Source organism: Phyllobates terribilis, unplaced genomic scaffold, assembly GCF_046119375.1.
Source record: "Phyllobates terribilis strain yellow unplaced genomic scaffold, ASM4611937v1 Scaffold_11__3_contigs__length_659146591, whole genome shotgun sequence".
In the NCBI taxonomy this organism is placed as follows: Eukaryota; Metazoa; Chordata; class Amphibia; order Anura; family Dendrobatidae; genus Phyllobates; species Phyllobates terribilis.
This window is the reverse complement of record NW_027362771.1, coordinates 140,307,180-140,334,236: the sequence shown is the minus strand read 5'-3', so window position 1 is coordinate 140,334,236 and position 27,057 is coordinate 140,307,180. Positions and strand designations below refer to the sequence as shown.

Below are 27,057 nucleotides of genomic sequence, written 5' to 3'. Positions count from 1 at the left end.
TCAATGCTTTATAACTGTCAGCGCTGCACTGACAAGCCTTTTAGACCATGCACTGTGCATGATCAAACAGGCTTGCCATAGCCTGGTGACCTGAATATGGTCATGACTACCTTGAATCTCCATGGCATCGATCGGGCCCTCGCAGTTAAGTCACGGGGGGCGCTGATCGGAGGGGAGAGGGAGGTCCCTCCCTCTCCCTGCCTTCTAAATACTGTGATCGATATACAGTACAGACCAAAAGTTTGGACACACCTTCTCATTTAAAGATTTTTCTGTATTTTCATGGCTATGAAAATTGTACATTCACACTGAAGGCATCAAAACTATGAATTAACACATGTGGAATTATATACTTAACAAAAAAGTGTGAAACAACTGAAAATATGTCTTATATTCTAGCTTCTTCAAAGTAGCCAGCTTTTGCTTTGATGACTGCTTTGCACACTCTTGGCATTCTCTTGATGAGCTTCAAGAGGTAGTCACTGGAAATGGTTTTCACTTCACAGGTGTGCCCTGTCAGGTTTAATAAGTGGGATTTCTTGCCTTATAAATGGGGTTGGGACCATCAGTTGTGTTGTGCAGAAGTCTGGTGGATACACAGCTGATAGTCCTACTGAATAGACTGTTAGAATTTGTATTATGGCAAGAAAAAAGCCGCTAAGTAAAGAAAAACGAGTGGCTATCATTACTTTAAGAAATGAAGGTCAGTCAGTGCGAAAAATTGGGAAAACTTTGAAAGTGTCCCCAAGTGCAGTTGCGAAAACCATCAAGCGCTACAAAGAAACTGGCTCACATGAGGACCGCCCCAGGAAAGGAAGACCAAGAGTCACCTCTGCTTCTGAGGATAAGTTTATCCGAGTCACCAGCCTCAGAAATCGCAGGTTAACAGCAGCTCAGATTAGAGACCAGGTCAATGCCACACACAGTTCTAGCAGCAGACACATCTCTTCAACAACTGTTAAGAGGAGACTTTGTGCAGCAGGCCTTCATGGTAAAATAGCTGCTAGGAAACCACTGCTAAGGAAAGGCAACAAGCAGAAGAGACTTGTTTGGGATAAAGAACACAAGGAATGGACATTAGGCCAGTGGAAATCTGTGCTTTCGTCTGATGAGTCCAAATTTGAGATCTTTGGTTCCAACCACCGTGTCTTTGTGCGACGCAGAAAAGGTGAACGGATGGACTCTACATGCCTGGTTCCCACCGTGAAGCATGGAGGAGGAGGTGTGATGGTGTGGGGGTGCTTTGCTAGTGACACTGTTGGGGATTTATTCAAAATTGAAGGCATACTGAGCCAGCATGGCTACCACAGCATCTTGCAGCGGCATGCTATTCCATCCGGTTTGCGTTTAGTTGGACCATCATTTATTTTTCAACAGGACAATGACCCCAAACACACCTCCAGGCTGTGTAAGGGCTATTTGACCAAGAAGGAGAGTGATGGGGTGCTGCGCCAGATGACCTGGCCTCCACAGTCACCAGACCTGAACCCAATTGAGATGGTTTGGGGTGAGCTGGACCGCAGAGTGAAGGCAAAAGGGCCAACAAGTGCTAAGCGTCTCTGGGAACTCCTTCAAGATTGTTGGAAGACCATTTCCGGTGACTACCTCTTGAAGCTCATCAAGAGAATGCCAAGAGTGTGCAAAGCAGTCATCAAAGCAAAAGGTGGCTACTTTGAAGAACCTAGAATATAAGACATATTTTCAGTTGTTTTACACCTTTTTGTTAAGTATATAATTCCACATGTGTTAATTCATAGTTTTGATGCCTTCAGTGTGAATGTACAATTTTCATAGTCATGAAAATACAGAAAAATCTTTAAATGAGAAGGTGTGTCCAAACTTTTGGTCTGTACTGTTGATTGCAGCATTTAGGGGGTTAGACCTCCAAGGAGTGGTGCGGACACTGCTCCTGGCAGTTAGAGAGGGTTGTCCAAGGTGGGGAAGGGGGTTAAGGGTATTTGCATGCACCGTCTTTTTCAGGCAGTCCCGTCTGAGAAAACACAAGAAAAAAACCTCCAAAAAGAAAGAACATATGCGCAGCAATGTCAAAACGACATGTTCTATTTTTTGTAACTTCTAACCCATTTCAGGCTTTGAAAGCCATTAAGTGGATGAAAGAAGTGACCCATCCCTTATTCTGGTGGCTTCCGCTTGGAAACCTCCACCATCTTATCTTATATATGAAAAATAATTAAAAAAAAAAACAGCAGGACGTCAGATAAGGTCCACCTCTGGCATTTTCCTGAAGCGTCTTCTGCTTCAGGAATGATGCTTGTACATCACCGCCTAAAAGCTGCCGTGTTCATATACCCTAAAACGGATAACCCATTTAACCTGTTAAGTCTTGATTGCAGATGAAGCAAGCAGAGAAATTCTACAGGGGACATGTAGTATTAGCTGGCAACTGTCCGTGTCATACATGTGTGGGCCGTGTCTGCCCTGGTGGTAGTCTAGTCTGGCTCAAAGCGGGAGGCCACACACTAGGGCCCCCTAATAGGGATCATAGAAAAACTCTGCCTGCCCCGATAGAAACATAATAGTATCTGCTATTTACAAGCTTTTCTCACAAATTACAAAGTCCTTGTCTTATACGGTAGCCTGGGACACTCAATGATAATATTTTTCTTTTTATGTAAAGAAGACTTATTGTGAAGTCAGAGCTACATTAATACAAGTCTGCGTGTTGTAAGAGATCAGTACTTCATAATCATTTTTCTTTATTGCCCACCTAGTCAGAACTTGAAAAGCTGCAGCTGCATGTGGGTGGACAGCTAAGTATGAGATATGAAGCCAAGACAAAAGGCATGGAGAAAGTAATTGCTGAAAATGAGAGACTTCGGAAAGAACTCAAGTCGGTAAGAAAAGAATATCCATGATCTGCGTCACTTTAACACCACAGCCATCGTATATGATTAAACCAATCAGACAATTTGCAGGGTAAACTTTGTTTTCCAAGATCCCATGACAGCTACCTCTGCCAGTGTTGATTGGATGTAATTGCTGGATTATTATATTCTTCCAGATTTCCGTACCACTGCCGCGTGAGAAGTCTTGCTACTTTACCTGTTTGTAGGGGGAAAATAATTTCTTTCTCAGTTGATCTGTGCATTTCAACTCTTGGAGAACATTTTAGTCTATAACCTCCTGTTACGAATGTAATTGTCTCTTTTGCTATCTCTACAAAAATGTGTGTTGTTTTTTGTATGCAAGAATCCTTTCTTACTTTTTCCTATGGTGCCAATTTTATGGAGAATATAAAGCAGAACATAACATTAGAAAAGAGGAAAAAAGTTTCTTAATTATTTTTACTTTGTAACTGATCACCCGAAAGTTACACATCTTTCCTATTATTGTTTTTCAGTTTCTACATACTCATTTTTATGGAGCATATTCTTTTTATTTTCATCAGTATGATGTTTGTTTTGTCCTCTTTCATATGAAGCTCTTCTGTATACACGCCATCCCTAGCGATGATATGACAAAGGTTGACAGCCACACTCCTGGGCAATGACTGGGATCAAAGAAGGCTCTGATCCTGGCTGTATAACCCTGAAAATGCTGCCGGGCACATAATGCATCTCATACATTGCCATTTATAAAGTCACAATATTATTCCAGTATAATACTTGGCTGAGCATCTAATTTTTCTTGATACTATAAATGCAAACACCATACAGAATTTACATGTATGGCCAGCTTTAATGTGCAAGTTTACCTTAACAGTACATCTACATAAGTCATATGAGCTGCAACATGAGACAAAAAATGCTGCAAATTTGAAAGATTGGAAAATCTGCTACATATATGCCTATATGCTCATATTTTTATCTTAAAGGGGTAACCTGACTCCTCTTTCTTCTGCCTCGGGTGGTGAATGGGGATGATGATGACACCAATACATATCTGCCAACTTATGTGCTCAAGTGGCAGGTATTGATTACCTATCTTACTCTAATTAATAGGACGGGATGCCTGCCAATTGTACATGCCAACTGGCAGATATCTGTAGAAATGACATCACCATCCCCGCTCACCACTCATTGCCCAATTGAGCAGGCCTACTCGGTTAGTCCTGAGAATGGGAGGCTTGAGGAGACATAGAGGCTTGAAATGATGAGAGGAGGAAAGGTGTGTCCTCTCTGTGAGACTGGTGTCTTCTGCACTGTATGTGTAGTACGCAGTTTGGTGTATGACCGTCATCACGCAAGAGGAGAAAGTCAATATTTGCAGCATGTTTCACTAAAAAGGAATGCGCAGAGCTCTTTATATAAAAAAAAATAATAATAATACCGTAATAACATGCACCACCAACTGAGATTGAGTCTTTCGGCTGCTTTGCATAATTACCCTGTGAGCAACACCCTTTTGGTAAAGGCCATAAATGTTCTCACCAAATAAAAAGACCCCCATCTCTGGAGCTGTATGGTGGATTTAAAAAAAAAATTGAATGCTCAGGGGAGCAGCGAGAATAAAATAAGAGCAACAACTGGCCACTTTTGACCTGATGACAGGTCTTCTTTAAAGGGAATCTATTATGCTGAAACTGGTATCTGATCTGCAGGCAGAATGTTATAGAGCAGGACGAGCTGATCTGATTGATATACATTTGTAAGGGAAAGGTTTCAGTTACTTGCATTTTATTCATTGAAATCCTCGGCTTATATATACATACAAGTCCAGTGAGCGGTCCTACTCATTGATTGACATTCTTTCCTGTATGACACTGCATGCCAAGATAGCTGTCAGTCACTGAGTAGGACTCCTATACATACAAGCACCCTACACTTAAATGAACTACAAGTTATACTAAATCTTTTCCAACAAACCTATATATCATTCTGCTCGGCTTCTCCTTTTCTATACCACGCTGTCCGCAGATCAGACTGCATGCAACGTGACAAGTTCCCTTTAAACTTTGCACCTGCTCTGTAGGTCCTGCCTTAGTCATAATATAGTTTTTCTCAAAGTATTTCTTTAAAGAGTTAAAATAATTTTTTTTTATTAATGGCTTATCTTTAGGATCGTCCATCGATAGCTGATCTGTGTGGGTGCAACACCCGGCACCATTTGAATAAGGGGTCTGCAGTACCCAGCCGGGACCACTATAAACATGATGGAGCTGCTGTGTTCGGGAGCATCCGAGAACATCTGGGTGCCTGTCGCACCCCCACCGATCAGATATTAAGAAGCGTCAGCCTGTTGTCCGCTCTAATGGCCAATATAAGGGAGAAATGTTTGTTGATTTATTTTTTATGTGGATGGTTAATAAAATTGAAAAAAATACAGCATGAAATGTTAAATAAAATAATGTTTATAATAAAAACTTGATTTGAGTCTTAGAATTTTCTGATAATATATTTCCTCTAAAGGGAGATTCTTCTATTGTATTATGATAACCATTGCTCCAGGGAAGCAAAAGAAAATCTTTAGTGTTGAATTATCTGTAGTTAGTGAGTGATCTCATTGTCTGGCCCTATATGTGACCAGTTCTCCTTCTAATGAGGTGAATATCACCGATAACTATATGGTCTGGTGACTTGGAGGACATAAATTATAAGCTGTTCTTACATAGGTTGTTTTGTTGTTGCTTCTTACATGTAGGAAACCGAAACTTCAGAAAAATTGAGAATTTCAAAACGGAACTTGGAGGTTGTAAATGGAAAACTGTCAGCAAACTTAGAAGAAACCCGAAATAGACTGAGTGTCGCTGAAAGCAGAGGACCACAACTGGAAGGAGCAGACGGCAAAGTCTGGAAGTCTATAGTTGTAAGCAAGTAAGTGATGTTGTCTTCTCAATCTTTGTCTAAAATGTTCTTTTCAAATGAAAATCCCATTAAGAGAATCCTCTAATAGGAAAGGGGTCTGGCAGAAGGAGCACTGTAAACAATAAGTGGTCGCAGGACTTGGCTATGCATTGCCATGCCTTTTAAACATGATCAGCTGAGGTGCTGGTCTGATATTGATGGCTAATCTTAAGACAAAGACATGAAAATGAAGGTGCCATAAAACTTCTTTAAAGGGCTTATCTGACCTTTAAAATTTGATGGCTTACTTATGGTATAAGCCATGAATATAAGATCTCTGAGGGTGAACTATTGGCACCCACCACGGTTAACAGTTTGAAGTATTGTTCCATTGAAGCAAATAGAAAAGACCGCAATATCTTGAACAGCTGCTATAAAATACAGGTACAACCTATCTTGCTGCTGATGTAAACATTGAAGCCTCTTCCAGAAGTTGGATCCCACCGATCTAATAACGATGATTTATCCTTAGTATAAGCCATTCATTTTTAAAAGACTGGGTAAACCCTTTAATGGATGTAAGTAAAGAATTAAAGAATGATAATGCTGATCATTCAGTGACATCTGCAACTTGCTAATATGCTTTTGTATTTGAAATCCCCCCCACTATGAAGATCTGCTTGCTGATAGTGAATGTAAAAATTCCTGTTCATATCTAGAGGCGTATACAGGTCTAGGAAAGACCATTGGCATAATTCCCCTACACACATGCATTCACGGTCAGGCTTGTTCGTTTTAGGAGAAGATGGAGAGAAGGAGGAGACATCTCACTGGCAGACACATCTTCTTACATAAGAAAAAAATCAGGATTTATGTGAGCTGTAGCCTCACATAGACATCACAGCAGTATAACTAAACATGACCTCTTCAACTGTCTGTTGGTACCGATGTGTCCAGTGTCAACAATCGTAGACTTTGTTGGTAGCATGCTGTAACATATCATTGGAGGTAAACTGTATCAGAGTGGTATGTAGTCGAACCAGCCTAGATTAAAGGGGATCTGCCAGCAGGTTTTTAATCTTCGTGCATCATGATATAGGAGCTGAGAGCCTCATTAAAGGGATGTGTCACTTATTAGACTGTGTGCTGTAGTTTCAACGCAATTAGTGTTTTATCAGCAGGGGATTATCATTAGAGGACTAGGTCTCACCTGCAAGCAAGTCAGGCTAATGTGGGTAACCACGCCCCCACCAAGCTGTCAGTCAGTGGTGTGGGCGGGGTTATGCACAGCCCAGAAGTCTTGGCTACATTTACATCAGACAAAACAGGGATTCTATCTAAACTGCACCAAGCAGTGCAGTATGTAATACATTGCTGGAATCAGGCTCTTTATCTCTACATTATGCCGTTATCAGATTTCATTGAAAAAACTTGCTGCCAGATTCCCTTTAAATTGTAGCATACATTATGGGAGTGTGCAAGTATGATTTTGTATATAAGACACATTGGACATATGTGTTAAGGTGAAATGCAAAGTACATCAGAAAGATGTAGAACTTTCCTTCAGCAATGATTAAAAAAGTTATGCATTACATGGAAAGTTATTGATTTGAATGGCCTATATTTAATGTTTTCAACAAGAACTTAAGCAATCACCAGCTTTTTATTAATAAACCCATGAAATAGCGGTTCTATTATATAGATATTAACACAATAGCCTGCTTTAGCGCTTTCATAAAAAAGGGTGGTTCTATATGAGAGATACGTGAATGCATTCATCCTTTGTGTGTACCAAACACAATAGGGAAATAAAAACATCAGGAAAGCATTGTGTCTAACGTACCGCTTGGTAACACAGGCCCGCATTACATTTCAAGATGCTGGAAGTAATCTGAAGGTGGCATAATTTCTTCTATAGGAATGGCTTTAACAGCCATACCCGCCAGTGAATACAGACCAGGTACAATTAATAACCCTTGAAGCTCAAGGATTATACAAAAGCTCCAGTTCTGCTTTGTGAGGAATAGATATAAGTCTCCAATGAAGCCCGCTGTACATAATAGCTATATTTCCATACATTCTTCGCAGGAGATTAAATGCTTCCGAGTACCGCCGAAGGCTTTGAATAAAACTTGAGTATTAGATGCACACCTTCTTTTTCTTTAGTTTGATGTTATGCATCTTCAGACTTTGTTATGTCATTGACACTTTATTTTTTAACAAAATAACCAGATAAAAGGCTCCTTTTTAAACTTGTCAGGATGTATGAAACGAAGATGAAGGAGATGGAAGCCGAGCTTCTAAAGAGAAACGAAAGCATTGTTGATCTGAAAAGGCTATTGAAAGAAGCAACCGAGCGTGAACGGAAGACCGAACAAACAATTCAGCACCTAAGAGATGAAGTAAGTAACTGAGGATCCGGATAAAATGTACGAAACCATCTTAGTGCCGCATCGTATACCTGGTTTGGCTTGAATTGGCATCATTTCTGTATTACTGAAAACCTATAAGAAGACAATATTCTGAAGAGCTTTGTTTAACGGTTCATTAGGTTTTGTGACAGCAGATGCATTGCAACAAGTAACGTGTCAAAATCGGCCCCAACAAGCCGGTCAATTTATATTTTTGGGATGACATTTCACTTCCAGCCAGCTTACTGTAATTTTGCATGCAGTGACTGGTACACTTATAACACAAATGTGTAAAGAAGGGGGGCTTTAAAGGGGCTGTCCAGTGCGAGCTGCAGCTCTGATATCTTTTCCTCAAATGTATTCTGGTGGCTGCGTTTAGCAATCCAGGTATTATCCATGTAAGGCCTCCTTCACATATCCTGGTGATTTCTGTACAGGGAAAAAACAGTACTGGTGAGATTCGTGGTCCATATGCCATCCATATGTCCGTATATGACATCCGTATGTCCGTGTGACACATCCATGTGCCATCCGTGTGACGCATACCGGCGCCTGGGAAAAGCAGTACCTTTTGCACTGATACCAGGTGCCAGCTGCTAAAGGCAGCTCTCATCATTGTCCCTGATCCCGCAGAGATCAGCATGAGCAGGAGACAATGCTGGGAGTTGTATTCAGCCCCCGCTGAGTACATCCAGTGTGAAATGAAATAATAATGAAATAAAAAAAAAAGTGGTGTGGGCTCCCGCATCATTTTCATAACCAACAGACGGAAAGCTGACCGCTGGGGGCTGATATTACTAGCCATGGAAGGGGCCATTAGGCCAACATATTCCCTTGCTATTAATAACAGCTCACAGCTATTCAATTAGTGTTTACTGGCAAGATTACAGAGGGACCCCAGAAAAAAATTGGCGTAGGGTCCCCCTATAAATTCTAACCACGAAAGGCTAAACAGACAGCTTAGGGCTGATATTAATAGCCAGGGAAGAGGCCATGGATATTGGCCCTATCCGAAGCTAATAACATCAGCCCTCAGCAGCCCCAGAAATGGCGCATCAATAAGATGGGCCAAATCTGCCACTTAGCCTCGGCTCTTCCCACTTGCTCTGGTACTGTGGCAAGTGGTGTAATAGGGTTGGGGTTCATGTCAGCTTTGCATTGGCAGCTGACGTGAAGCCCAGCGGTTAGTAATGGAGAGCCGTCTAGAAGACGCCCCCATTACTAACCCCATAGTAAAAGTTTGTAAATAAACACAGAGCCTGAATAAAATCCTTTATTGGAAATAAAAGTCCACACTGTTTTACACATTTATTTAAAAATAAAAAACACATTTATACTCACATTATGTCTTTTCCTCTGAAGCCATTGTCCCCTGTAAAAACTGAAAATAATAAACAACAAAAATACTCGCCTTACACCAAATCCATCGAAGCCCTTGTCCCCTGTAAAAAAATAAATAAAAAACAACCATATCGCTCCCCTGTCACATATGCGGTCCCATGCCGTAATCCATCTCTGCGATATTTGGTTTACAACCAGAACAGTGGCATGAGGTGACCGTCCAGTCTGCCAACCATGAGACAATGACCTGCTGCAAGAGCAGCTTCAGTGATGAGCGGTGACATCATCGAGGTCACTGAAGCTGCGTTCCCACGGGCAGTTCACTGTGAGCCTGGACGATCTCACGGTGCTAGCGGTGATCTCATTGAGTTCACCGCAGTTCATTGTCCTGGCTCGCAGTGAAGTGAGCCTGGGAACGCAACTTCAGTGACCAGCGGTAACCTCTATGACTTCACCACTGGTCACTGAAGCTGTGCTCGTAGCAGCTCATTGTGTCTTGGTTTACAGCCTGGACGGTTGCATTATGGCACCATTCAGGTTGTAAACCAGTTATCGTATGGATTACGGCGTGGGACAGTATGTCGAACAGATGAGTATTATGGTTGTTTTTTTACAGGGGACAATGGCTTCATTCAGAGAACTGGTAGACCTACATCAGATCAAACAGCTGCTTGCTTTCATTGTGATACATCACCGGAATCAGGTTGTCTGCCCCTACATTATGCCTCTCTCAGATGGGGTAGCAAAAACCTGGTGACAGATTTCATTTAATCAGTAGTTTTATTCTAAAGCAATTTAACTTCTGTATAATGCTTAGTAATCATTTAACTTTTTTTTTTTTTTTACCAAGATTGACCTTCTTAAGCATTTCCCTGAAGATGCCAAGACAGACCAAGGACTTTCCAGAGAATTTCAGATACTTAGGTAATTATAGACAAAACATAGTAGTTTTAAAGTTTTTTTTTTTTACTTGTTCAAAGCACTTGCTATAGGCAGTTATAATTATTGACACTAAACAGTTTTCCTTTAGTGTGGCTCTCCCTTGTAGCCTTCATATTGCTTTAAATACTATCAAACGGCTGTAAGTTCTGCAGTACTGTATTGTATTCAATGTATTACTAACCCAGTAAGATATATTTAAATGCTCCTTTCCAAGAGTGCTGTGCTATCTAGTGAAAAGCACCAGTACCTGTCTCCTACCCTTTGCACAGAGATCAATACTTTGTATTAGACCAAGTTCACACGTTCGGTATTTGGTCAGTAGTTTACATTAGTATTTATAAGCCAAAACAAGGAGTGGGACAATCAGAGGAAAAGTATAATAGAAACACGTCACCACTTTTTTTCTCCAACACCTTGTTTTAGCTAACAAATACCGATGTAAAATACTGACCAAACACTGAACGTGGCCGTATACTCATTATTGTATAAAATAAAGAAGGTTGAAAGGCAGCACTCACCGAGTCTTATGATAAAACACCGTCCTTTATTTTTTAAAGCGGGACATCAAGGCAAGCGGCAGGAAGCATAGGGAGGGTATGCGGGGGAGGTGTAGTGGACTACGGCCGTTTCGCAGCCTTCTGGCGCTTCTACGGGTCCAGGTAATTCTGACGTGTCACCATTTCCTTTTCACAGGTAACGTGTGTGATTGATATAAACAAGGTCCCATGTAAAATCATTAAGAAACAAAAGCAGATTACAACTTATAGAAAGATAGATTTAATTTATCATCCAGTCCTAATGGGCCCTGGGCATCTGTATTCAGAATCCACGTGGCTTCTCGCTTTAACAACCGTTTGTTATGATCCCCTCCTTTTGATGGGAATTCAACCTGTTCCAAACCTGCGAATCTTAACATTAGGATTTCCATCATGACATTCTCTTATGTGTTCTATCAGTTTTGGTGAACCTATCCCAGTACGAATGGAATTATAGTTTTCTCTAAATCTGACAAAGACCGGGCTGATTGTTTAACCTATATAATAATATTTGCATGGTCAAAATAAACGTAAACTATATATTTTGATCTACATGAAATAAAATTATTTACCATGTGTGAAACTGCACCTAGCCGAAGAGTTTTATCTGTTAAGTGAAAATTACAGAATGAGCAATGGCCGCATTTGAAGTTTCCTATAAGAGGATTTTTATCCACTCAGTTTTTTTTATTTCTATATCTGTTGTGAACAAGTATATCACCCAGACTGCGGCATCTTTCTTATAACTCTTTGAATGGTGTTTGATATTTGATTATGTTTAAAATTGAATATAAATTTTTGTTCTTGTTTTTTTTGCTTTTTTCTGGTTGGTGAGTAAGTCATTCTGCGTTTTAGTTTTAGCTTTATTCATTGCCTCTTTTAATAGATTATTCGGATAACCTCTATTTTTTAGTCTGTCAGTTCTTCTGCTTGTGATAAATACATGACCTCAGAGTTATTTATTTTGCGTAGGCGCAAATACTGGCTATAAGGAAGTCTTCTTTTTGTATGTTGGGGATGGTAACTGTCATAGTGTAATAACATATTTGTAGCTGTGTTGTTTCTGAAAAATTCTGTTATGATAGCTCCATTTTTATAGAGACACATACATCAAGAAAATCTAGTTTGGTCACCAAAAACTGAGGTGAACTTCATATTCTCTGCGTTCGCTGTGTTCAAGTATGTCACCAAATCATAAAATTGTGATTTGGTGCCTGACCATATTAGGAAAACGTCGTCGACATATCTATGGTACGATCTTATAAATTCAGAAAAGGGGTTTGTAACTGTATACACATAATTTTCTTCAAGTGCCGCTAGGAATAGATTGGCGAAGGTGCATGCGGCGGGCGTGCCCATAGCCGTCCCTGTAATTTGAGCATACCATGTATTATCAAATTTGAATTTATTGTGGGACAGTATAAAAGATAGACTTTTTGTAATGAAATCAATGTAATTTTCTTCCTTCCCTATGTTAAGGAGAATCTTACTTATTGCCTGTACAGCCGCATCCAGCGGGATGCGGGTGTATAGGCTTTCCACATCTATCGAGACTAACGACAAATCCCTCTTGCCAGTTAACATCCTTTAGGATATTAAAAGAAATCTCCTGTGTCCTTGACATATAATGGAATACTGGTGAGTAGTGGCTTTAATAGCCAATCCAGGTATTTGGAAAGTGGTTCTATCGCGGAACCTATGCCTGCAATGATGGGGTACCCAGGGGGAGATGTAATACATTTATGAACTTTCAGTAGGTAGTACCAATGTGGCGTCTCGGGAAAATCTGGTATTAATTTGTCTACAGTTTTTTTGGAAAGAGTGCCATTATCTACAAAAGTGTAGAGAAGTGTGCCAAGTTGTTTCTTAATTTTGTTTGTCGGATCATGGGATAATTTTTTATAAGTGTTTTCATGAGATAGCTGTCGCATCGCCTCTTTCAAATACTGGTCCTTTTTTAAAAGGACTATGTTGTTACCCTTATCAGCTCTACGAGTAAGTATTTCATCCCATGATTTAATTTCTTTAAGGGCAGTTTTTAATTAGAGTTTAGGTTGTCTCGTGGATTTTTATATAGAAGTGATTTGATGTCAGAGATCACTTTCTCCTGAAATAGGTCAATTAGATTCCCTGGAGTTATGGGAGGCATAAAGGTGGAACTAGTGCCGCCTGTAAAAAAAAAAAAAAAAAAAAATCAATGGTATTCAAATCACACACCCTATTGAGTGTATTGGCTGGATTATCTAGGCTAAGTAAGAGTTCTATGTCCGATTGCTGCGCAGAATTCTCGGAATTTAAATTAAATCCTATCTTTTGATACACTAGGCGTTTCTTCCATTAATGGTGTAACATTTGTGGAGTCTTTATTCACCAAATTTTTATGTAGATGCATTTTACGAGTAGCCTTATACAAATCAATTCTAAATTCGGGAATACAAAAGTTCAGCCCTTTTATGAGTAAATTCTTGTGATGTGGAAGAAGTGTGCGATCTGTCAAGCTGATAATTTCATTTCCTTCAGTTTAAGGCACATTTATTTCCTCCAGGATACTTGTTTCCATTTGGTTCCTCCTATTACTCCATCTGTTTTTCCATCGGATACCACCCCTCCTGGTGTGTTTTGTCTGCGAATGTAGTTTTCTGAAGCAGAATCAGTTTCTACAATGTCCATCTTATCCATATCTAGTAAATTGTCCATAACGCTAGAATCCGAGTCGGTAGTCCAACCATCTTGGTCTGTTCTTCTCTTTTTTCTAAAGTTAGGTATACGATTTCATGATGTTGGAAAATTGATTTTCTTACGTATATTTTTATCCCAGCTAAAGATGTTATTTGATTCATAGTCTTTTTTATCCCTAAGGAATTTTTCTTTATTCTTATATTTTATTGCTGCTTGTAGAGGTACTAAATTTGTATCCAATTTGCCAAGGAAAGTTTTTAATTGACTTTCTCTTAATCTTGTTGAAATTTCTATTTTTGCGTTTTCGAATTCCGTTGTAATATCATGCAGTTCTTTTTCATTTCTAGATATTGGATTATGTTGAAAACTAGTACTATCAGACACCATTCAAAGAGTTATAAGAAAACATTGGCACCTGATAGAAAATGACAAAGACTTAGCCGAAAGAACAATACTATATCCGGTTATCTCATACAGAAGATGCCACAATCTGGGTGATATCCAGTACATTGTGAAAGTATTTTACTCCCTTGAACTTTTCTACCTTTTGCCACATTTCTGGCTTCAAACATAAAGATATAAAATTCTAATTGTTTTGGGAAGAATCAACAACAAGTGGGACTCAATCGTGCAGTGAAATGAAATTTATTGGATATTTTAAACTTTTTTAACAAATTAAAAACTGAAAAGTGGGGCGTGCAATATTATTCGGCCCCCTTGAGTTAATACTTTGTAGCGCCACCTTTTGCTGTGATTAAAGCTGCAAATCGCTTGGGGTATGTCTCTACCAGTTTTGCACATCGAGAGGCTGAAATTCTTGCCCATTCTTTCTTACAAAACAGCTCGAGCTCATTGAGGTTGGATGGAGGGCGTTTGTGAACAGCAGTTTCAGCTCTTTCCACAGATTCTCGATTGGATTCAGGTCTGGACTTTGACTTGGCCATTCTAACACCTGGATACGTTTATTTTTGAACCTTTCCATTGTAGATTTTGCTTTATTTTTGGGATCATTGTCTTGTTGGAAGATAAATTTCCTTCCCAGTCTCTGGTCTTTTGCAGACTACAACAGGTTTTCTTCCAGAATGGTCCTGTATTTGGCTCCATCCATCTTCCCATCAATTTTAACCATCTTCCCTGTCCCTGCTGAAGAAAAGCAGGCCCAAGCCATGATGCTGCCACCACCATGTTTGACAGTGGGGATGTTGTTTTGAGGGTGATGAGCTGTGTTGCTTTTACGCCAAACATATCGTTTTGCATTGTGGCCAAAAAGTTCGATTTTGGTTTCATCTGACCAGAGCACCTTATTCCACACGTTTGGTGTGTCTCCCAGGTGGCTTGTGGCAAACCTCAAACGAGACTTTTTATGGATATCTTTGAGAAATTACTTTCTTCTTGCCACTCTTCTATAAAGGCCAGATTTGTGCAGTATATGACTGATTGTTGTCCTATGGACAGGCTCTCCCACCTCAGCTGTAGATCTCTGCAGTTCATCCAGAGTGATCATGGGCCTTTTGGCTGCATTTCTGATCAATCTTCTACTTGTTTGAGATGAAAGTTTAGAGGGATGGCCAGGTCTTGGTAGATTTGCAGTGGTCTGATACTCCTTCCATTTCAATATGATCGCTTGCACAGTGCTCCTTGAGATGCTTAAAACTTGAGAAATCTTTTTGTATCCAAATACAGCTTTAAACTTCGCCACAACAGTATTTCGGACCTGCCTGGGGTGTTCCTTGGTCTTCATGATGCTCTCTGCACTTGAAACAGAACCCTGAGACTATCACAGAGCAGGTGCATTTATACGGAGACTTGATTACACACAGGTGGATTCTATTTATCATTACCAGTCATTTAGGACAACATTGGATCATTCAGAGATCCTCACTGAACTTCTGGAGGGAGTTTGCTGCACTGAAAGTAAAGGGGCCGAATAATATTGCACGCCCCACGTTTCAGTTTTTAATTTGTTAAAAAAGTTCAAAATATCCAATAAATTTCATTCCACTTCATGATTGTGTCCCACTTGTTGTTGATTCTTCCCCCCCAAAAATTAGAATTTTATATCTTTATGTTTGAAGCCAGAAATGTGGCAAAAGGTAGAAAAGTTCAAGGGGGCCAAATACTTTCACAATGCACTGTACTTTTTCACAATAGGTATACAAATAAAAAAACTGAGTGGATAAAAATCCTCTCATAGGAAACTTCAAATGCGGCCATTGCTCATTCTGTAATTTTCACTTAACAGATAAAACTCTTCGGCTAGGTGCAGTTTCACACATGGTGAATAATTTTATTTCATGCAGATCAAAATATATAGTTTGTTTTATTTTGCCCATGCAAATATTATTATATAGGTTAAACAATCAGCCCGGTCTTTGTCAGATTTAGAGAACACTATAATTCCATTCGTACTGGGATAGGTTCACCAAAACTGATAGAACACATAAGAGAATGTCATGATGGAAATCCTAATGTTAAGATTCGCAGGTTTGGAACAGGTTGAATTCCCATCAAAAGGAGGGGATCATAACAAACGGTTGTTAAAGCGAGAAGCCACGTGGATTCTGAATACAGATGCCCAGGGCCCATTAGGACTGAATGATAAATTAAATCTGTCTATGTTTCTATGTTGTAATCTGCTTTTATTTCTTAATGATTTTATATGTGATCTTGTTTTTATCAATCACACATGTTACCTGTGAAAAGGAAATGGTGACACGTCAGAATTACCGGAACCCGTAGAAGCGCCAGAAGGCTGCGAAACGGCCGTAGTCCACTACACCTCCCCCGCATACCCTCCCTATGCTTCCTGCCGCTTGCCTTGATGTCCCGCTTTGAAAAATAAAGGACGGTGTTTTATCATAAGACTCGGTGAGTGCTGCCTTTCAACCTTCTTTGTTTTATATTTGCTTGGACTGGGCTGCATATGCACCGCCACAAGAGTCTTGGAGTAACCGATATGCCACATGACGACTTGTAACAGGTGATGTATGAGTGGTGCTAGGATATCTCCTTCTACGCAGCTTATACTCATTATTGATTTACTTTCAATTGGGCCTGGCTTTATTTGGTTGAATATCAACATGCTGTGTGTTTCAGGCTGAGCAATAACCGCTTAGAAAATGAAAAGGCAGAGTTGCTTCACCAGCTACAAACATACAAACAATCTGCTACATTTGGTATGTATTATTCATATGTCCCTTTGAAATAAGCATTTCGTCCACATGTATATAACATTATATAATCAAAATATTTCAGTTTTCTTTAAAACGAGAAAAAAAAGTGACTGACTCATTGGAATATTTTTACTCACTTATATAGCGCCATTAATTTCTCAGCGCTTTACATTCATTATCATCACTGTCCCCTTTGGGGCTCACAATGTAAATTCCCTATCAGTATGTCTTTGGAGTGTGGGAGGAAACCAGAGAACCTGGAGGAAACCAACGCAAACACAGGGAGAACATACGGACTCCTTGCAGTTGTCCGTGGTGGGATTTGAACCCAGGACCCCAAAGCTGCAAGGCTGCAGTTCTAACCACTGAATAAACCCTATAAGTCAGACCTTGGCAAATTGTGGCTCATGGGCCTCATCCAACCATCTAGCTGTTCCAGTCCAGCCTCTGAACTGAGACAGTGGCTCCCTTGCCGCCCGCTGTCACCACTATCCACATCCTCAGGTGCAGAGAGCTGTAACTATATTGGTGGAGGATGGCGCCACTGGCTCCATCTTCCACCAATCAGCCTGTGCGCCAGCAGTTGTGATGACGTCATTTCATCACATCAGCTTTGCACTGCAGAGTCAGTGCATCGGCTCATGCTGTATTTAAGAGGTTATGTGAGACTCATACTGTACATGGAAGGCTATGTGAGGGCACATAGTGTACATAGGGGGCTGTGTGGGGGCTCATACTATGTATAGAGAGGTGGTCAGGGTTTAGTGTATATAGGGGGCTGTGCTGGAGCTCATACTGTATATAGAGAGGCTATGTGAGGGCTCATAGTGTATATAGGGGCTGTGTGTGGCCTCATACAGTATACAGGAGAATGGCAGCATACTTAATTTTGCTCAATATTAAGTGATACAATTAATATGAATATAAAATAATTAATATGTTAATATTAACATGAGCAGAATTAAATTTTAGCCTATTACTTCAGAGCTCCGGAAAAGTCACTGTCTTTCATGTGGCCCGTTGGAAAAATTAATTGCCCGCCCTTGCTATAAGTAATAAAAGTTCAAATGTAAATAATATATGCTTAACGTAAGGTGTGGAGGGAGTTCAAGAGTTGGCATGCTCCACTCCCGGTAGATAGCGGCTATATAGCCATCATCAGTCTCCAACAGCTGCGGCTTGTGCCGAGTTCTGGCTGTGGCATTTTAACCATTTAGATGCCACTATCAATCTAGGACTGCTTCATTTAAATGGAACGCGGATTGATGAGTTAGAGTGCTGTCACATTGCATTCAGGCTCAAAATTCAGTGGTCCTGTCAGAGCTTGTGTCCGAAACCCACCACAAAACGGGATCATTAACTATAATGGTTCCAAATGAGTCTGTTGTGCATCATTTTTGGGCGTACACGCCTACTGGAGGCGGACATTCAGATGTAGTAGACCACATCTGGGTGTCTGCCTCCAGTTGGCTCACACATCCGAAATGATGCGCGACAGAGTAAAGGTGGACTCAGCCGGCACCATTATAGTCAATAGCTCCATAGATGCATACGTCCAAATCCCGTTTTCCCCGACGGGACCACTGAACGTGGGACAGAACGAAATGTGAAAGAGGCCTTAGAACGACAGCTGGGGGGCAAGGGTGTCAGCTGAAGATCCCCAGCGCTGTTATCTTGGTCCTCCTGTAAAGCTCAGCCATAGGAGAAGAGATTTTCTATATAGACTGCAATACTGTGGTACTGAATATGTAGTATAAGCCATCAATCGCAGGTCCAAGTCCCTTAAAAGGACTAAAAAATGTCAAAAATTACATTTTTAAAATATGAAAAATTAAAATTCAAAATCATCTCCCTTTTCCCCCTATACAAATAAAGAAAGGAAAAAATAAACATATTTGATATCTCTGCATTCATAAAAGACTGATCTATTAAAATAGAATATAAAAACTCCAGAACTGTGGGTGTTTTTTTAGTCACCTACCTAAAACAATGTAATAAGCAATCAAAGCATCAGATGTACATGAAATTGGTATAAATAAAAACGTCAGCTCGCTGCTCAAAAAAGCAAGCCCTTATTCAGTCTCCGCAACAGAAAAATATATTTTTTTGTAATATTCTGATTTTTTTTCCCATCACTCACATAGAAAAAAAAACTATGCCTGTTTAGTATCACCATAATCAGACTGATGTATATAACCGTATATTTCCAGGTAATTTTTACAATGAACGCTGTAAATACAAGCAAAACACAATGTCGGAATTGCGTTTTTTCAACAATTCACAACACTTGCAATTTTTTCCTGTGTTTCAGTACATTATATGGTAAAATGAATGTTATCATTCAAAGATATGACTTATGCTGCAAAAAAACAAGCCCATATATGTCGACTGATAAATAAAAAAAAAGTTGTGGCTCTTGGTTGATGGCAAGGAAAAAACAAAAGTGCAAAAAAACAAGAAATTCCCTATTCCTTAAAGGTTTAGAATATGTGCCTAAACAAATATTATTGGGCCAAAAAGGAATGTGGCCTTTATTCTCTGGACTAGCATTGCAATCGTACTTTATATTGTCTTTTAGGCTCTCAGGTTCTTGAAAAAGACAGCAAATACAACAAGTTGATGGAAGAAGTAGTTGACCTTCAAACACATATTAAAACCTCTGATCTCGAGAAACTACATTTGAAGGTAATTGCCTGGTAAAGCTGTCTTTGCTTGAATGTTTTAGTAAATACTGTTATTCCCCATATTCTCAAAATTCTAAAGCATCTTCTCTTAGGAGTCTGTGATGTGATGTTCCTCTGTTCTTCCTCCCAGAAATGCATGAATAATTTGAGGTGTTACCATACCTCTTTGCAAAGGTGTGTGTCTCTGCACAGACTTGTGTTTCTTTCACACATTGGTGTCACGGTCCATGATTCACTGATCGGGATCAGGTATCCCATCCCGAACCTGACAGCCTCCTAGTTCGGGTCCGGAGAACGATGACTGGTCTATGCATTGCGGTCTAAACTCAAATTATTATACATGGATGTTGATTTATGTCATTCTACATCAACTAAGGAATGTGCTCCTCAGGTCTGTGGGGTCATCACAACCATGGACCAGACTTCAATCACAGGACAATAAAACTTTCACTGTCCTTATCTATGAACTGCTCCAATATTTACGGCCACAACTCTTTCTCCCCACTCCCATACTAATAGTTCTGCTTCATGTCACTTGTCTCATCTATTGCATTATTCTTGTGCCCTGCTGTGTATAAATGTGATTATTCAGATTTTGTGTTATTCTATGCCTGATGAAGAAACCTGAGTAGTATCAAAAGCTCGCAATTTGTTACTTTTTCATGGCTAACTGAAAAGATGGTATCAACCACTGAAGACTCTTAAATCTTAATATTTTTCTATACATGGATGTGTGAATCCTGCATGAGGCTGGGCTCAAACGTGGTAGGCACCTGTAGTTGCCGCTAGACCTACTACCACCAGCTGCCACATGTGAACCCAGCCTGATACTGTCAGCACAGGCTGGGCTGTGCCAAACTGTTTAGGGATGCTTTAAAGGGAAAAGCGACACAAGAGGGTGACCCTACGAGAGCAGAAAAAATGGTGTTGCTCACTTAAGAGGTTATGAGGTAACCAGTATAAAGACACAGTCATTGCTACCAGTGGGGGCACGTTGAAATTTGGCAACAAGCATTTTATTAAACAATGTGTTTCAATGCCGAACTGGCATCTTTTTCTTCATGAATCAAGAGCGTCTGACTCCACCACACCTCATCAAGACCGGTGAGAAAATTGCTTTTAACCATTTGTTATCATTCTAAAACAATGAGACGCGGGTGTAACAAGTTGTGCTATATTCTTATTTGCTGCTGATAACCCAAAAAAAGCTCTATTTTTGTACATTTTACATTACGCCAGTGGATTCTCTCCAGTAAATGTTTCTTCATCTCCTGAAGTTTCTTTTCCAACTACCTGCTTTAGATTACTGTAGAAGTTTGTATGTCTTCGATTTGGAGTGGTAGCTTCTTAGTAATCCATATTTTGTAGCATTCTTTTACACTTCACTACGTAGACTCTAGATTGACTGCACAGTACTTGCGTTCTTCACATTTTGTTTTTCTCTTATTTACAGGAAGAAATCAAAAGGCTCAAGCAGGAACTAGAAAACTTTGATCCCATGTTTTTTGAAGAGATTGAAGATCTGAAATACAACTACAATGAAGAAGTTAAAAAGAATATACTACTTGAAGAAAAGCTGAAAGCACTGTCTCAGCAATTTGGTGTCCATATAGATCTTCCCACCCACTGAAGGAGTTTGGCAGATCCATCAGGACCTACATGATTTATTATGGTGACATTGTACACATAGTGGAATCCATCCTTAATTTCCATAAAGTACAATGTTTAGCCAGCATGATTCCCTTGTAACTTAAAGGGAAAAAAAGCCTCAGCGGACTGTAGACATGCTGCACACTTCCCCACAAACTGCAAAGAATTACTATTCAGTTTTTTTCATTTCATAACTCCATTGCTTACAAAAATCAATCATGAAATTATGCATGTGAATTTTGATACAAGTTTTTAGGCAAAATTCACATTGTTACATGGTGTCTGCACATAAAGGGCTTTTCCTTTAGCCGTTAGTTACACAATAGCAGCACATCTCACATTTCATTCAGCTGCCGTCATATCGGGAAACCCGGTGGCAGACATAAAGCAGGATGGTTGTCCCTCCACAGCATGGAGCTGAAGCTTGGATTTTGAAAGAATGGTCCTGGAAAAGACTTGATATCATCCTGATAGTGTTTATTACATTGCACCAATACTACATGACTTCAGAATACCTTTTATAAAACTTCTGCTGAACCATTAACTAGGTCCACATACTTTCAACAAATGAGAGATTACTGTAGAGTAAAATAATTTCTAGTGAAAGCACTATATTATATAGAGAATAATTGCACTTACGTTTTTTATTGAAAGAAAATACTTTATACGATGTAGATTAATTACCTTTTTCCATGCCAAATTACAGTGACATTTTTATACCTAAAATTAATTAGTTTATTAAATCTGTAAATACAGAATGTAAGCAGTTGTTTCTTTTCCGATATAGAGGTGTATGTTTTGTAGAAATTGTAAATTCTTGATTTTAAATAAAATTGTCACATTGTTAGCAGTTGAGGCATTCTTTATCAAATCTTAGTACAGCAAGAGGACATGTTAGCTCTTACTTGTTGGTAAATTCTTTAATTGCTTAAATATTCTGGAGATTCTTTCCTTAAATGTACGCGGTCATTCCTCCTAGAAATATATGAATGCAATGATAACTAGGTGTAGCCATTCCTTTTAATAGATTGTGTCCCTACTCGCACCAATAATCTCCAGTCAGTGCTCGCAGTATCATAGCAAGAAGAGACCCGTTATGACAAGGGGTAACCTTGTTATAGCTTCTATATTTCCAGGAAGAACAAATGAAGGAAACCGTGTAAAGTTTAAGAGCTCACATGTTCCTTTTTTAAAAAAAAAAATTAATAGCTTTCCATGCAGGACAAAATTATTAAATCACTTTATTAGGGAAATTGTCTTCATTCTTGGAAAAACAAAAGTTTAAATGGCTTCTGAACCCCAGCTTTTCCCAAGTCTATTTACCTGTATTTAGTTGCATGGATGTCAGAATTACTTATTTGAAGTGAATGGGTCAGCTCAGCATCTGTCTCACTAAGGCCTCATTCAGATGTCTGTGAGTCACTTATGTTAGTTCCATCCATGTTTTTCACAGCTAGAACATGTACCCATTAAAGGGAACTGGTCACCAGTTTATTCATGTATGAACAAATACTATCACCTTGATCGTCGCCTGTGCTGCATTCCACAAAGTTGTATATTATCCCGACTCCCCCTCTATATCCCCCAATAAACATTTTGAATTGCTCGCACACTGTATGCAAATCCGGACGGTCCGGTCTGGTCCGATGGGAGTCATTCCCTCCTCTCCGATGGTAATTGCAGTCCTCCGGCTTTGATTGATGTGGATGACGTCCTGTGTCATCCACACAGCTGAACGAAATCTCCCGCCTGCATATGGACATCGCCAGCTAGCGCAGATGCACTTAGCTCTGTCCTACTGCGGGCAGAGCTTAAAACATAACCGCGCCTGCACTGACACGGTTCGCATGTATTTTAAAAATGTATGTCATCATGAACAAGTTTTAATGTAGTTAATCTAGCAAGAGAACAACAATCCTCATATGCAAGATAGGAGAGATCCCTTCTGTAACATCGCAGAAACATATAGAGAACACAGAAGGAGCAGACGATCTTGCAACAATATAAAGCAAAGTTTATTATCTAAAAGCATACTGTAGATATACTATATAATACAAGATGTAAGTGCTCAGCATAGACCACCGGATAAATGTGATCCAAAATGTTATGTAAAATGTTCCCAATAAAAGCCTAAACTCAATCCACAAAAAAAAGTCCCCACTCAGATCAGTCATCTGTTAATGGAAATATAGGGGGCTTCCATGTACTGGTTGTACAAAGGCTCTGGAAAAGCAAAATGGCTCCTCGCCCTCCAAAAGACATCCTGCGAATTCTGCGCTCCCAAATCCTAATGCCTCCCCCACTCACCCCTGAGCCCCACAGTGTGCCTAAACCGCAGTTAGTATCCATAAATTTGGCATTTCTGTAGGGATGAGAGCCCGCTTAATTCCCAAGGTCCATGTCTCCAGAAGCACAAGCTGGGCACAACGTACTGGTCACTACAATGGCAGATTTGCAATTTTCACTCGGCAACATCCATTGCGGCTTTTTTCTGGAAAACGCCCATGGAGTCAAAATCATCACTACACCTGTAGATAAGTACCCAGAGGGGTGTAATTTCCAAAATGGGATCATTTGATGGGGGATTCTGCTCTTCTGGCACGGAGTGGTTCTGTATATGGAGTCTGCAAACTATTCTAGGAAAATCTGTTCTCCAAAAGGCAAATAGTGCTCCTTCCCTCCCGAGTCTTGCCGTATGGCTAAGCAGTACTGCACAGCCACATACATGATATTGCCACGTTCAGCAGAAATTGTGTGACAAATTTTGGTGTCATTTTTTACCCATTTCCCTATATGAAAATGTAAAATTTTGGGGCTAAAACTAAATTTTTGTGGTAAAAATGTAATTCTTTTTTTCTTCATTGCTCAATGGTATGAAATTCTGAGACACACCTGTGGTGTCAATATGATCACTGCACCTCTAGATGAATTCATTGAGAGGTATAGTTTGTAAAATGGGGTCTGCCAAAATGACATGGCTCCCGCAAACCATAACAATATCTGCACTATAATATGGCGCTCCTTCCCTTCTAAGCTTTCCACTGTGCCTGAAAAGTAATTCCTGATTACATGTAGGGTATTGGCGCACTCAGGAGAAATTGCACAACCAGAGGTCCATTTTTTCCTATAAGCCCTTATGAAAATTAAAACGATAGGGCTAAAACAACATTTTAGTGGTTTATTATTATATAATTTTATATCATTGGGTAAAAAAAAAAAAGTGAGTCACATGTGGTATCAATATGCTCACTGAACCCTTAGATGAATTCATTGGGGAGTGTAGTTTGTAAAACGGGGTCACTTACAGATGGTTCTGCTGTTCTAGCACCTCCGGGGATCAGCCAATGTGGCATTGCGCTCTCAAATCATTCCAGCAAAATATGAACTCTAATATTGCGCTTCTTCCCTTCTGAGCTTTGTACTGTGCCTGAAAAGTAGTTTTCGACCACATGTGGTGTATTGGCGTACTCAGGAGAAAATGAACATTTGTTATGCAATTTCTCCTATTATCCCTTCTGTAAATTAAAAACTTGGGGCCAAAGCAACATTTTAGTGGGAAAAAAATGGTAATTTTCTATTTACTCAGACTCATGTTATACAATTCTGAGAATCGCCCGAGGTTTAAAAATGTCAAAACGTCAAATGGTGATCCTTCCCTTCGGAGCCCTGCCGTGCGTCCAAACCGAAGTTTTCCACCACGTATGGGGTATCAGCGAACTCAAGAGAAATTGCATAACAAATTGTATGGTTCTGTTACCCTTGTGAAAATAAAATATTGGAGGCTAAAGCAACATTTGTGGGAAAAAGTAAAATGTCCATTTTTTTCCTTCCAAAGTGCTTTAATTCCGGTGAAGCACATGAAGGGTTTATAAATAGGGATGAGCGGACCCGTGGATGTTCGGGTTCGAACGAAGTTTAGTCCAAAGTTTGGTTCGATTACCAGAACTCTACCAGGACCCCATAGCAGTCAATGGGGACCCGAACTTTGGTGCTATAAAATGGTCGCACTAAAGGCTAGGGTCACTCTCTAAGCATCCGAACACTAAAACGGACTTCCAGAAGACAGTGTTTGGAGTTCAGCACCGGACACTAGGTGTCTGGTACAAACCCCAAACTGTAAAGTTTGGGTTCACTCAGCTCTATAAAACTTATTGAATGTGGTTTTAGGCACTTTGAGGAGAGCCATATTTAAAAATGGTAAAGAGAGGAGAGAACAAGGCGCAATGGGTGACTCAGTATTGCAATTGTTAGAGGGGTGTGAGGATGGCTACTAACCTTATGAAGTTGTGCACCTCTGCACAACCCCAGTGTAAAGCTCCACAAGCTCCGCTCTGTTGGTGGCTGTCATCTATTTCCAGCGGCGTTCACAGATCCTGATCTCTCGGTGGTGGATCACGTGGTCAGGTTAGTTGCATGTAACGCCGAGATGGACGCCCAGCTTCACCAACACCCCCGGCAGCGTTCCGGAGGGGTTAGGGCAGCGCAGCTTGGAAAACCAGGGTAGTGATTCTAATTAAATTCCTCCCACAGGTGAAAGACACACCTGATGAAGGTGGCTGTGTCCACCGAAACGCGTTGTGTGTATATTAATAAATCAGTCCTTTTAATATTTTTGCCCTGTTATTGGCGCTCTGGTACCGCTATTCATATCCATTTATATTTAAAAATGGTGTCATTTTTGGGTATTTTCTGTCACATAGGCCCTCAAAACCACTCCAAATGGGATATGGTCCCTAAAAAAAAATTGGTTTTGTAACTTTTGTTGGAAAACCAAGAAATTACTGATCAACTTTTAACCCCTCTAACTTTAACAAAAAAAAATTATGTTTCAAAAATATTGCTGATGTAAAGTTAACATGTGGTAAGTGATATTTATTAACTACTCTGTGTGATATAACAGTCTGGTTTATGGGTATAGTTTGAAAATTGAAAAATTTAAAAAAAAATCCTATATTTTCACAAATAAAAAAATATCTACCTAAATTTACCACTAACAAAGTAAATGTGTCATGAAAAAATAGTCCCAGAATCACTGGGATACGTTGAATCGTTCTGGCGTTATCACGTAATGTGACACTGGTCAGAATTGTACAATTTAGCCTGATCAGAACGGTGAAAACAGGCTGGGGGTTAAAGGGAATCTGTCAGTAGGATTAACCCACCTAAATAAATGATTTGCAAAGTTTAATAACTTTCCATGCTGGACAAAATTATTTAATGAGTAACTTATATAATAATATTTTCAACTCCCAGGAAAGTGGGATGTAACACTATAAATGTTGCCAGTCATTTGTGATAGTGAAAACATTCAGCAGACTTGTGTGATGTTGGCACCATGTGGACATCTGTTCTGTTGACCAAGCAGAAGGAGCCATATGGTTAAAATGTAGAAGTTCCACAATATTTGCCATCAGGCATCATGAGCTGTCAACACTTTTCTTCATGAGGTGTTGTTTTCAGTCTAACAAAATGTCTTTTAATTTGTCATAACACCAAGTGTCTTTTCTTGAAAGTTGACCCAATAATGTGCTTGAATCTACTTCATATTTGCATAAATCCAATTTAATGGAAACAGACTTGGAATTTAGGAGCGTGCTGTTGAGTGGCCATTGTAATCCAAGATGATGCCGATGGAGCTAGAAAAAAAAAAAAAAAAAGATTACTTAGATTGGTGTTGGAACTGACATAATTAAGTTATTATCTATACAGTGGCATGTTGAAGTTTGGGCACCCCTGATCAAAATTAGTGTTCTTATGAACAGTTAAGCAAAATGAAGATGACATGATCTCTAAAAGGCCTAAAGTTAAAGATTAGTGTTGAGCCATCCCCGTAGTGTTCGGGTTCGGTTCGTCGAACACCGGGATGTTCGTGGAACTGTTCGTCGAACACCGTTAAA

The 27,057-nt window shown here is 39.8% G+C and overlaps 2 protein-coding genes across 3 annotated transcripts in view; one reads left to right on the top strand and one right to left on the bottom strand.

Annotated features, from left to right (window-relative positions):
* CEP290 (centrosomal protein 290) overlaps positions 1-21,880 on the top strand; it is a 227,368-nt gene extending 205,488 nt beyond the window's left edge. For both annotated transcript variants that reach the window (XM_073651634.1, XM_073651633.1), the window contains 7 exons: positions 2,733-2,855; positions 5,602-5,774; positions 8,005-8,146; positions 10,347-10,420; positions 16,750-16,829; positions 19,405-19,511; positions 20,964-21,880. In XM_073651634.1, the coding sequence (XP_073507735.1) occupies positions 2,733-2,855; positions 5,602-5,774; positions 8,005-8,146; positions 10,347-10,420; positions 16,750-16,829; positions 19,405-19,511; positions 20,964-21,140 (876 nt within the window). In that variant the 3' untranslated portion in view covers positions 21,141-21,880. The remainder of the gene's footprint in view (positions 1-2,732; positions 2,856-5,601; positions 5,775-8,004; positions 8,147-10,346; positions 10,421-16,749; positions 16,830-19,404; positions 19,512-20,963) is intronic.
* A 3,871-nt stretch (positions 21,881-25,751) lies between these two features.
* RLIG1 (RNA 5'-phosphate and 3'-OH ligase 1) overlaps positions 25,752-27,057 on the bottom strand; it is a 38,284-nt gene continuing 36,978 nt past the window's right edge. Inside the window, exon 7 of the mRNA XM_073650681.1 lies at positions 25,752-26,796. Within this exon, the coding sequence (XP_073506782.1) occupies positions 26,617-26,796 (180 nt within the window). The 3' untranslated portion in view covers positions 25,752-26,616. The remainder of the gene's footprint in view (positions 26,797-27,057) is intronic.